We start from the raw sequence: 12,919 nt of genomic DNA on the forward strand, positions 1-12,919 counted from the left end.
GATAAAATAGCCTGCAAAGTTTGTTTTAAAAACTGATCTGAGGTAATAAAAAGACTCGACAGAACTAAATCTTCCACTGTACTTAATAAATATATATGTGAACACCTAACGCCTCGGGTGAGCTATTTTTTCCCCCATTAGTATTTAAGACAGAGAAAAGATCACTGAAACGTGTAACCTTTACAAAACCAAAATCAGATCTGGTAGCTGATGTAGTAATAGGGATGTGCAGGGGTTACTGTTTCTTTATTCTTCCTTCCTAGGGCAGCTCAGGTGAAAGGGTGAGGGAGGAGGGATCCAGAAGAAAAGGCCGGAGAGGATAGGTTCGGGTCACCTGACTCCCAAATGGAAATTTGGCAGTTCCTAACAGCCTCAAGCCCCTTCTCCCTACTCCCATCACTCTAGAAAGAGGGGGTAGGCTTCATTTACCCAGTGGGAGATGGGAATTGGCAGACATGAGCTGACCCCTACACGGAAGAGCTTACAGCAGCATGGTAGGGATAGAAATGGAGATCCTGCAAAGGCGGCTCCACGCTGTTGCATTAAGTAACACTTAACAAATCTCCTAGCCAAGTCCCCGGCTCCTGAGAGACATGTGGGAAGGGGACGCTTTGGGCAGTGTTCAGGGAGAGAAGGCACAGGGCTTAACTGTGCAGTACTGAGCACATTCTGGAGGGGGCTTGAGTGGGGTGTGCAAGAGGGAGGGTGGAAGGAGGGGAGCTTTTCAGGGTGGGTCTTTTACTCCTTTAAGTCGGGAGAGCGTCAGTGAAGCCTCCCACTTTGGATACATGTTTTCAGAATCAGAATATTTGAGAAAGGCTGGGGCCTTTTCAGAGACTGATGTTGGCGGACATGGCAAAGAGTAGAATTAGAAACTAAAGGGTCCGTCAAAGCTGGTCCCCAGCCACCTAAGCTCAAGGTTTCTGGTTTCTGAGAGGAAGGTTTGCTCAGATGCTGCTGCAATGGCACTTTGGCCTCTCCCAAGGCTTCTCAATACTCACTCTCCCAACAATCAGGTCCTGCCCTGGAAGAGCCTTGGTGGATGGCTTTGAAAGCAGTAGTGGTCACCCCGAGAAGGACTCCACCGAGTTGACTTTGATGGTCTGTTTTCCAAGTCCAGTTAGGAGGCAAGGTCATTCTTAATTCATTCCTTTGCCACCACTTTAGGAACAGGAGAAAGCTCAGGCTTCAGGTAAAAACTACAAACCGCATATATGCAAGCTTCACGTCAATGCTGATCTCCTCGGCACTTAGAAACTACACACACCTGACAAGGTGGCAGTTTAGAAGTAGATAACCTGGCAACAACAGGAATATATTTTTACCAGCTCTCAATTGCTTCCAAAGGACCCTGTTAGCAAAGGAACCTATCTGCCTCTAGAACTAAATCAAGGGCTCCACTGGGGCCAGAAGGGAGAATATAGGTCAAAGTCGACTTAACTCATCCATGTCCTTTCCATTTTCTAGTCATCACAACTTAAAAAAAAAAAAATTAGTGAAGCTAAGGAAGACAATGGTCACAAAAGACCAAGAGACCATGGGGAGGCTTGACTGGAAGGGCAGAAAGAGGTAAAGGGCTTTAGGTATAAGTTTTCAAAATGGAAAAATTGTTTTAAAACAATCACTCTATAGGCTGATTCTGTACCTTCCATTCTTACCTCAACACATTTCATTTGAGGATATTTGTCACTCTGAACTTTTAACTGAACTTGTAAACAGCACAGACTCATAGGGTAAAAATCCAGAAGTGAGGAGATGGCTGACACAGGTATGAATACTGGTGAGAATTTGGGTTGGGGTAAATGCCAAAAGGATTCTTGTCATTTCTTTAAAAATGACAACTGATACAGGCAAGGAGTAGATCTACCATTCATTACTTGCCTGGGGTCTAACTGGGTCCTGCTACAAACCCCAACTCAGGTTTCAGCTGAAGTCCTCGTAGGTCTGTGCTCTTGCCTCTTCATGGCCAGGTGGGGGTTCACACATACTTGGGAGCAGCTGACCTGACAGTGAAAAGTCCCATCATCCCCTTAGTGACGGGGTAGATGAAAAGGGAAATAGGGAAAGCAGGAATTGGAGTCAGAGAATGAAGTTCAAACTGATGTCTCCAGGCTGTGTAGAGGGCTGTCTGAGTGGCAGGCAACAATATGCACTTGGCAGCAATCCACTGCATTGTTGTTTTTGTTGGCTTGTGGAGTGACCTCACCATCCGATGGGAGCATCCTAGTCCCAGGCTTAGAGACCTTTTCAAAAGTTTCCTCTTCTTGTTCATCCAGGAGTGGTGTTCGTGGCCCCTCCTCATCTATGGCGAATTCAGGGTGGGTCATGAAGTTGTGGATGGAGTTTTGGTTCTTGGGTTTCTGAATGCTTTCATGGAGGGAACTATGGAATGCTCTGACCACTTTGATCTATACCAGGGGAAGGAAAAGGAGGATGAGAAAATACGGAGGCAAGAATTAGTTAGTAGAACAAGGAACTGGGGGGTTTGAGGACAGAAACAAAACCCAAACTACAAGACACTACTGCTCAACAACCAAAACCAAACGTATGAGAGGAGATCATGAAACACTAGAAACATCACGTGGCTCAAATTTCAAGCACTGAGGTGGGGTGGGGAGAGTGAGTAATGGCAAACAACTGGAATATTTCAAAAGCTGCATAAAAACAAAGCAGAAAACCCAAAGCAGAGTTAGCATTCCCAAACAATCCACTCTTAAAATGAAACAGGAAACAAAAAGATTCATTAGTTCTTTTGGATGGAGGGCAAGGACGTTGGAACTAGGTGCAAATTAATAGCCGAACTTAAAAGATAATTCAGACATGTGGATTTTTGTGTTGAAGCCAAACATTTTGTGAATGTGGAATGGAAAATTACACACTGAAGTTTAGTTACCTGTTTAAAACCCTCAAAGAGCCAAACACATATCAATTCGCACGCAATACACTTTGGGTGATAAGTGACCATGAATACCATTCAGCAAGGCAGACAAACCAATCTTCATTTGTGTCAGCAGCATGCAAGAAATGAAAACTCTTATACTCTCCAATTTAATAATTGCTCTTTCAGTCAGGAAACATGCATATATTTATATTCCACAGCCTCCACCATGTCCTCTTCCCCCAAAGAAAGCAGAACTCCGTTCCTTCAGTCCCTCCCCTGGAAGAGGTGAATGAATGCAGGCATCAAAAGATGCCTCCCCCTGACGCTGACAGAAGGCCCGCTCTCTCAGCTCAGATGAGGCCGGACACGCATGGCCATGTCTCTGACACACAGCAGCTGTGCCCAGTCGTGCAGCTTTCTCCAGCTGTTTGTAAATTATGAAGAGGAATGTGATCTTATGTGGAGAAGGGAAAGGATGGGACCAGGACAGAAAACACCCCATCCAGGAGGCAGTGCTACAAACAAGAGGCTTTTCTGATGGGGTGGACCAAGAGGATGGGGGAAAGGAAACAATTTGCAGTTTGACTGGGCAAAGGGAAATGCACTGCCCTGTAAGTGTCAAAGTCTTTGTTCTACTGCACAACAAAGGAAGGGATTCAGTTTAGAGAAGAGGAAAAATTGACGATAATTGATCCCTGGGCCCAGCCTTCACCTTATCCACAGGGAGCAGCTCCTTTTCTGAACTGGGGGCCTCGCTGAGGTATGCTTTGCAACTTGGGTTGGTAGAATTGGAGGAGGGGAGAAGGTTGGATCCTGAGAGTTTGGAGAGAGAGGCCAGGGGAAAAGAAAGTGGTCCTAGGACAGTTTTAGTTGTTGGGAGGTGGCTGATCCTAGTCGTGTCCCAAAGTTCTTTCCTCAGAAAGGAAATGGAAGTAATGCAGGAGAAATTTTTGAGGTGGGGAGGGGGATAAGGAGAAATGATGAGGGTTGGGGTAGGGCACATCTTTCGTTACTCTGCTCTTTAAGCAAAGAATATGTTCTTGGAAAAGAGGCAAGAATGTGGAGACATCAGAGCACCCGAAGAGGCAGGCAAATAAACTGGTTGGATTGCTTGTCTCAGTGTTTCCTATCACTGTACAGAACCTACAAAAGTAATGCACAAAGAAGGTTCATTAAAGTTGTGTCTCCACTGGCTAAGGCTTTCCTTACCTTGCCTCACTCCACAACAGACTGGCAGACTCACCCAGGATGGAGGGTGCTCAGAGCTCAGAAGGCAAAGGACTCTGTCACTCAATGGAATCCGCTCAACGCTTCAGCCAAGAAGAATCAAGGAACCTGGGCACACATTCACCATGCTGCACAGAAAGTTAGGACCTACTTTTCTATCTTTAGGTGAGATCAGATGGAATATAGGTTCCATCTGGCTTTCAGGAAATCCCAAGTTTTAATGGATCTATGTCAAACATCTTAGAGCAAGGCAACTTGGATTAAGTGAGCCCAAACCCAATGCCTTCTCCCCTGGCCCTAGTCAAGAAATGGGCTCAAAGCCATACCACCCCCTGTAGGAATGATAATATAGCCCACACTTTTCACTCACTCTTCAGATCTCAACATTTCTAACAAGTGCTACAGGAGAACAGGTACCTTTATACCATGAGTTGATCATCTTCAATATCAGTGATTTCCAAACTTCCTGCTTCTATTTTTTTTGAAGCAATTGAATACTTTGTTAAAATAATGATATGTGAAGTCCTATCTAGAAAACAGATTTTTAAAAATAGGAGTTGGAATGGGGGTCTGGATCCCTGTTTTCTGGCTTTTCCTCTCACCTGTTGGGGTGATCAATCACTGTTACAGGTAAACAGTAAGGGAGATCAGAGTGAATTGGGGATGGGTAGATGGAAAAGATAGGGACAATTTCTTTTTTGGGGGAGCAAGGAACAGTCATCCAGCTAGATAACAGGACTTCTGGAATCTAAAGGGAAAGCAGCCACCTGTAAGAGAAGCTCAAGACAAGAGGATTCAGAGAGCTGAGGAGCACCATCTTGTGGCCTGGCAGGTGGAGAGAAGGGTGGGGCTGTGCCAGAATGCTCCTCAACTCCAACACTGGCCTCAGAGACTATACAGTATGTGCCGATGAACAATCACACAGCTACATCATCACCAATCCACCCCAAGTGGTGGCATCTTCCTTTCTTGATCCATGGTGCCTGGTGCATGAGCAGTGTACAGGGAATAAGACACAGATAGTGAGGCGGGTGCTGTGAAAGCTTCAGGTCCTCTCCACTCAGTCAATCAACCCTTCCTTCCCCAGTCATCATCTCTCAAAGTCTCTGGGAAATGTCTCTTCTGTGGCCCCTATCCTACCGGTGAAAGTGGATGACTGAAGGACAACCCTTTCTCATGGCTCAGAAGCCCAAACCAGGCTGGACCTTAGGTTAGGTATGAGCACTAAGGGCCACTCTCTGGAGCTCAATGAATGGGCAGATGAAGACTCCATTTCCTCAGCTGGTATTCTGTAGGTTTCTGCTCCTTTGTCAGAAACCAGGGGAAGAGAAGGGATTAGGATCTTCTTACAGAGAGAAATCTTAGAGGTTTATCTACTTGAAGATTAGATAAATAAATGAATTCATTTGGAACTCTGGAATGGGAAATGGCTTTTAAAATGCATGACTATAAGTTCTAGGCCCTCCAATAGGAAGGCACAGCTGGAGAAAGAGCAGGTGTGGCCTGACTCTCCTGAGTTTCTAGTCTTTGAGGGTTTGCACCATATCCTCCACTAGCAACTCTACTACATGAGCCCAGTGGGCTCTGTCTTTTCCTTAGTCTCCTTCTACCTTCAAATTACCAGGGCAGCTGACACTACCCCTCCTAACAGAGAGGCATGATTTAAAAAAGAACAGTAACTAGTTAGAAGGACATGACAAAACTAGAAGAAAAAAGGAAATGAGAGGAATATGGAAGGACTAGAATGAGAGGCTCTTGCATATTTGTAGGGTAAGACTTACTTAGTTCTTTGACTGCCTTTGAGGCTAAAGAATATGCATCTATATAAACCTCCTCTCCCCCTGCCCCTCATCTCTCACACGAGGACACTTAGAGTTGGCTGGAAAGACAACAGATATGCTAAGTCTGATCAACCTACACACTCACATCAAGTGAACCACAGATACTGCAATTGTTCTTTCTTTATCCCCCATCCCAGGGTTACGGTGGTGGTGATTGGGAGTGGGGGGAGGAAGAAACAGACTAAAACACTCAGATATTTGAAGCCCAGAGTATACTTAACACAGAGAGACTCCTTCCCCACCAAATACCTTAATAGCGTTATCAGCAAAGAGCCTTCCATTTCCTCTCTGTGTCCCACTTGGGGAAGGTAAAAAGATCAGGAATAGGAAGGCATAAGCATTAGCAAGAATCCAATAATCTACCAATAATCCACCAGATCTTAGGTTGAGCCTTCACAGCTTTCCAGTTGATAGGCTGGCTGAGAAAGGGGTTCCTAAAACTTAACATGCAAAATAAGATATGAAGTGCTGGCTACAAGCAAAACAGACTAGAGGAAAGGAGAAGGAAAAAAAAAAGTTTGCTCTTCAGAAATTCCTAAAGAAAACAAAAGACTTCCTGAGTCTTCATTTGGCTTAACCTTACACCTAACCTTAGGAGACAGAGTTGAGACTCAAAGGAGAAGGAGAGAAAAGGAACAACACATTCAAACAAAGCAACAAACAAACAAAGTAAAGAAAAACAAACAAACAAACAAAACTCAAGGAAGGACCAGGCAATGCAGAGGAACAATCAGAAAACAGGATTACTGTCTTTAAAATGGTTACGGCTTAAGAGCTTTTCAACATTAAAAAAAATAATAATAAAATTAAATAAAATGGCACACAGCCCAGTTTTGGAGTGGAATTTTTGCCCCGCTTTTCTTTCCTTAAGTCAAAGATCAAAGGGAAAAACCCAAAGGAAAAGATAACCACAGCTGGTTAAAGTGAATGCCACGTGCTCTCTTGTGGTCATTTTAGCAAATCATGCATCATTATAGACTATCACTCACTGCCCAGAGTAGGAGATGAAACAGCAGCAGCAACGGAAGTGGTGGGGGGAGATTTGACTGGTGCAACTGTTACATAGGATGAGCTAGGAACATGTTTTACATCAAGGTGTTGACCCATGGTCTGGCGCTTTAGGACTCCCTTAAAAGAGGCTCCCGTCTGGAATGTGTTAATTACGTCGATCTGCAAAGAATCAGAAAGTGAGACAGCTTTGCTCCACAGTCAGAAAGAAGTGAAGAGAGGAAGGGGCGGGGGGGTCCAAGAGGGTTAGGGAGGGGGATGGAAAGAGCTGGGAAAAAGGGACAGGAGACGGAAAGCAAGAGAGAGAGTCCCTTACACACAAAACAATGGTGAAGAGAAGGGGGAAAAACATTAATTGCACATCACACTTCATTTAAGGAACAATTTGCCATGGAGTCTAAATACCCAGCCAGAATCCAGTCTTCTCTTCCTTTTTAGCCTATGATGGACATTTTAGGTGTGCTGGTATTCAAAAGTATCTAAAAATTTAAATGGACTTTCCCACTCATGATTTCTGACAGAGAGTGACAGCTTATTCTCTGTCTTATGCTCTGACCTGTACTTTCTTTTTTTTTTTTTGACCTGCACTCTTAAAAAAATAAGGCATGCAATTTAAGATAGTAGGCAAAGTGTATATATTACTGAATTTTGAGGCTCAGGAACCTCTAAACCAATTAAATTGACTACCTATTTTTGCAGATTTTCCAGGAAAACAACTCATGTGTTTAAACAGAGGCGTGTGGTAATCCATACACAGGTGCCATGGTGGAAAGGCTCCTGGACCATGAGTTGCTGGGCTCACCCTCTTCTGGGTTCTTCTCTGAGACTCCCTGTCCTTGGGCAGAAGTGGACAAGGCCCCTGAAAGTGGAGCTCAGGAACCCAGTGGCCAGGCTCTGTGGAGAGAATGCCACTGGCAGCATTCGCGCACTGGAGATCCTGAGAGGCTGGCACAAGTGCAGACGAGAACTCAGCAGTTAGACGGGGTGTGGGGAGGAAGAGTTGGCTGGCGGTGGTGGCAGCAGCTGCAAGTCTAGCCCCATACAAGTTGTCTCTGGTTTTCAGTGTCCTACTCCTCAGAGACTGAGGCAATGAATGCCATTTGTTTTCCAACAGCGGTCTTGATCTAGGGCCTCAGTCAAACCTACCATCCCCATCCCTGACCTCTGCCTGACCAAGGGCCAGTTGACCAGGGATGTAGGAAAGGTGCTGATTTCACTCATCTAACTTTACTTCCCCAGGTGAGAAGGTGGGAAAGCGGGTACCTTGTGAGTCAGACAGTGGTTCTTACTTATAAAGCTTCCTGAGAAGCCATGAAATGTTTAGGGCTAGTTTCTGGACTCAGACCAAGTTTGAGCTAAAATACCACTCTTCATCACATGATACTGTTTTCAGTTCCAGGGGACTGAGGAGCCTGATGCTGTAAGAGGAAAAGGTCTGCATGTGGGGAGGGTTCAGCCACATGGAAGAAGGGGCTGGAGAGTCACCTTCCTCAGTGCTTATTAGGGTCACAAGGTCCCAACCTCCACAATGAAACTGGCCCCCAGATTTACCTTCCCAAGATTCTAGACCTCAAGTTTCCCAACCTTCTGCTTTCTAGTGCTTTTAGCTCTCCCAAAGCTAAAGGGACCAGGATGGGACAATAGCCTGGCAACACTTCCCACCCATAAGTGTTGCAAGAATGACAACAAGGAACAACAATCGGATGGCAGGGAATTTCGTTAGAACCCAGCTGAGGTGAAGAGCTGATGCCAGGAGAGAGCTTTAGGATCCAGGATGCAGGTTAGCACAGTCATCTGCTTATGGAGTCAGGTGGGATGGCATAGATATGCTCATCATGGCATCTTTAACAGGTTGCCTTTGCTGCCTAAGTTTAGGCTTTAACGTCATTCTGGTCCAACCGCCTTTTGCTCCAACAGAGAAAGGTAGTATACCTAAAGCTATGTAGACAGCGAAACCAGAGAGGTATATAGTCGAGGGAATGGAAATTGGTAGTGGAGGGGAAGGAAGATCCATGAATCTCAGCCCCGGGAGAGAAGACTGGGAAGGAGCCAGGAGACACTGGAACGAGGGCATTCTGGCTAGGAAAAAAATTACATAGTAGAAGAGGAGGCAGATGATCCTGAAGGGAAGAAAAGCAGACAGGTTATTCTGAAAAGAGCAGACCTACAGGGAAGCACCGAGGCCTTAGAGACATGAGCCAAAGATGCCAAGTTCTCCGGGCACGTGAGGCCCTTGCTCATGATGGACTTGGCAGCCTGGAGGGTGGGGTGCGTGTGGAAACTCTGGACATGCTGAGGCAGTGTTTGCAGGTCCCATGCGGATTTCCCTCTCTGGGAAGGGGAACTCAAGAGGAGCCCCAGTGTGCTTCCCTCCCTAGCCCTGCTTTCCCATTTCCATCTGTTGTCTTGTCTATAGGAGACAAATGCCCAGCTGCTACAGTAGTCCTCCCTTATCCATGGGGGATATGTTCCAAGACCCGCAGTGGATGCTTGAAACTGTGGATAGTGCTGAACCCTGTATATACTATGTTTTTTCCTAGAGTAATGGGTGGGTAGCTTATACAGCGAGGATGTGATAGGCAATGGGATGACTTATGTCCAGGGCAGGACAGAGTGGGGGGCATGAGATTTCATCAGCTACTCAGAACGGCATGCAATTTAAAACTTATGAGTTATTTATTTCTGGAATTTTTCATTTAATACTTTCAGACTGTGGTTGACCACGGGTAACTAAAACCAAGGAAAGCAAAGCCACGGATAAGCGGGGGGCTATTGTATTTAGCTTAGAGTATTCATTTCACCTCTTCCCTAGGAAGTGGTGGGATCCACTAGGGAGCTTTTGAAACCATCTGCAAGGCTAATTTCAGAGAGTGAAATTTACTTCTGGGATCTCTAGCCAATCAGCAAAGAGGGATAGGCCTGTTCTCTGGTGAACACCTTTGAGAACCTGGGGATTTACAATTTCTTGAGATGGGAAATCTCAGGACTAACACAATAGAGGTATGTGGGGTAAGAACAGGGAAAGTGATAGGATTATCAATGTTTAGACCAGCCCATTTACCCAGGAGAAGGTAGTTACAGTTGCTGCACAGGAAGTGGGGGGAAAAAGTTACTGTAGGGCTATAGGAGGGGACTTAATAGCAGCAGGAGCAGCTTCTATCCCATTTTAGAAATTGCAGGAAGGGAAAAGGTTTGAAGAAACTGTAGCTTCTTGCTTTCTGGGAAGCAAGTCTGAATCCTGTAAAAGATACTCAGGCACTGAGAGACTACTGTCGTTTATATACACTAGCCATCAGATTCCCCATCATGGCCTTAAATTTTGAGTGGGGAAGACATAAGAGAGCGAGTTTCTTTTACAAAGATCAATCCAGATAACACCTACATTCCCCTAATAGCAGCTTGAGGATATACAGTAAATGTCTGCTGGGGATGCTGGCATAGAGATATTGTCTAAATCCTTCCCTCTGCAGGGTCAGGAAAGACTGAACATTTCCCACCCTGAGGTTAGGCCTAGCGCTTACAAGAGACCTTATGCGGGAAGATGGCCCACCCGACAGAGGGTGGGAAGTGGGCTTCAGACGAACCCAAAGCTAGAGGATGCTGCTAGCAGTTAGTGTCCCGTGTTCTCGGCCCCCCAAGATCACTCTCCTCTCAGAGGAGCCCACACCACTGCCTCTGCCTGTCTGTCCTGAAGCAAGGGAGCTCGGGCTGCCCACCAGTGAAAGGGCCTTAGGAAGGGGAGAGATGTTGGCCAGCAGGAACTGCTGCCCTCCCAACACCTCCCAAGAAAGATGGGGGAGATTCCTTCTCCCAGGACAAGGATAGGCCACTATCACAGTACCTGAGTCTGGATGCGGTTCAGGCCCCGGAACCAGAGGATCTGGCCTCGGCGCAGCTCCATCTCTGCATGGTCAATCTCGTCCAGCCCCTCAGCATCTTTGGTGATCTCCTCTTTGGTGGTGCCATGCCCAGCCTCCTTTAGGAACTTCAGGGATTGGGTAGGTATTGTGGAGATGACCTGAGAACAGGTGCAGCAAAAGGGTAGACACCAGAATCAGGGCGAGAAGAGCTGTCACTCAACTTTATGGGTCAGGCCCTTGGGTAGGTCACTCTTTGCCCTATAAACCTTCCCACTGGGAAAGCAGTGGGAAAAGTGCCAACCCATTCAGGCAAGCGTTTTCCAAGTGCCTATCAGCTGTCAGGCCCTCAGGAAGATTTTCTGCATTTGTGGACATACAAAGGAGAACTTATATTCTAGTATTTGACCAGCCATCTGCCCTGGTATATACTTCATTCTCTTCCTCCTGTCTCAGTTCTTTCTTTGCATTTTGCCATCTGTCTCTTAAAGGAAGTAGAACCATAACGCATGATACACAGTAGGAAGAGACAGAGACAAGGACCTGGGAGAAAACAAGTCTGGACACAGGATGGTCAAAATGTATGTGTATGGGCAAGGGGAAAAGAAGGGTGCTGGAGGGGAAGGACCCTCTTCTTAGTTACCATATGCTAAGTAATTCCTCTTTTATAAAACTATAGTGAGAGGATACTAAAAGTTTTCTTGGGCTTGGGGTGAGGAACTGGGTGGGATAGCCCATAGAAGAAGGGACATATGAGTATTATCAGAAGACATGGAGCAGTAGGTTGGGGCTTGCAATTCAAAATAAATCACTCTATAAGCCGTCAGTCAGTTCTCCTTTACAAATAAGACAAGGGCTCAGCTGGGAAAGGGGGACTGTGTGAGCAGTCCAACATGGAGTCAAGTGTTTGAAATAGAAAGAATGTCCACGTTCTGCTTTTAGATGTTAGAAGGAGCTGTTGTGATACAGAAGGAAGGCTGTTGTTACCTGGCATCACGGCCACATGGTCACATGTGAGACTAGACCCAGGTGAGAGTTTCAAACAGTACGTGAAATAATCAAGCGCCACCCCAGTGTAGAAGTGCTTTAGGGACCCACTGGTAAATAAACTTCAGCAAACAGAGCAGGGTGGAAGGACTTGTGTTAGGAACGGGGATAGGGATTAATCAGGGAGGCATCTAGGAGCTATGAAAGAAACAACTAGCAGGTCTATGGGGGAAAGCCTGCAGCCCTAGAGAGGGATCTTTGGGGCCAGTTAGAGCAAAGCCTCCATTACCCAGGTGGCTGGGCACCAATCAGTAGAGACCTGGGGTCTGCAAGCAGAGGTAAAGGCCAGGCCAGAGCTGAGGATGCAAAGTGGTATTAGGGAAGGAATGAAACTCTTATCAAACCTGATTATATTATTATAATATTAATAGCTAACATTTATTGAGTACTTACAAGGTACTAGACATTGTTCTAAGTCATTTCTGTATTGAAACTGATTTGCTGATTAACAATGATTCACAATGATCCTGTTATCCGGAGTTGAGGAAACTGAGGCAGAGTTGCTAATAAACTCGCTCACTATGATGCAGCTTGTAAAAAGAAGAACTGGGATTCAAACCTAGATAGTCGGTTCCAAAGTCTGTGCTTTGAACCATATGCTATACTGCTTCTCTAGAGACCTTGTGAGTCTGGATTTATCTTAGATGACAGTCAGGCACCCATCCTGGATAAGGCAATGGTGAGAAACAGAAGAGGCAAGGGAGCCCTACATTATGACAGCACAGCAGCTCACGGCCAGACTGCGGCTTCATTGAAGACATATACTTTGCAAACTCTTCTACTTCTAAGACCCTTAATTTATTTTTTAGCAAAATTCCATTGAAAACTTCCACTTCCATCTCAGAGAAGCTAAGGGATTTGTCTGTCTTCAGGCATGATTAGAGAAGAGATCAGAAGCCTCTGAAGTGGTGGGCACTGATCATTCTGCTTTGGGTTCCTACAAGATGGAAAGAACTTGAAAACCTGGTGGTAGAGAGAAGAGGGGAGAATATGAAGGCGAGGAGCTGGGCGTCTCCAGAGCTGCTCGTTCCATCTCATCTGGCGGGGGGGGGGGGCGG

The 12,919-nt window shown here is 45.8% G+C and overlaps 1 protein-coding gene across 4 annotated transcripts in view; it reads right to left on the minus strand.

The window, feature by feature from the left end:
- Positions 1-1,621: 1,621 nt before the first annotated feature.
- ATP2B4 (ATPase plasma membrane Ca2+ transporting 4) overlaps positions 1,622-12,919 on the minus strand; it is a 46,842-nt gene continuing 35,544 nt past the window's right edge. Inside the window, exons 19-21 of one of the 4 annotated variants that reach the window (XM_007448987.1) lie at positions 10,799-10,975; positions 6,939-7,119; positions 1,622-2,408 (exon numbers count right to left, since the gene is read on the minus strand). In XM_007448987.1, the coding sequence (XP_007449049.1) occupies positions 2,383-2,408; positions 6,939-7,119; positions 10,799-10,975 (384 nt within the window). In that variant the 3' untranslated portion in view covers positions 1,622-2,382. Of the gene's footprint in view, positions 2,409-6,696; positions 7,120-10,798; positions 10,976-12,919 lie in introns of those variants that run through there. The other 3 variants (XM_007448989.1, XM_007448986.1, XM_007448988.1) reach the window with 3 other exon arrangements.

This window comes from Lipotes vexillifer, unplaced genomic scaffold (assembly GCF_000442215.2).
Source record: "Lipotes vexillifer unplaced genomic scaffold, Lipotes_vexillifer_v1.1 scaffold1608, whole genome shotgun sequence".
Classification (NCBI taxonomy): Eukaryota; Metazoa; Chordata; class Mammalia; order Artiodactyla; family Lipotidae; genus Lipotes; species Lipotes vexillifer.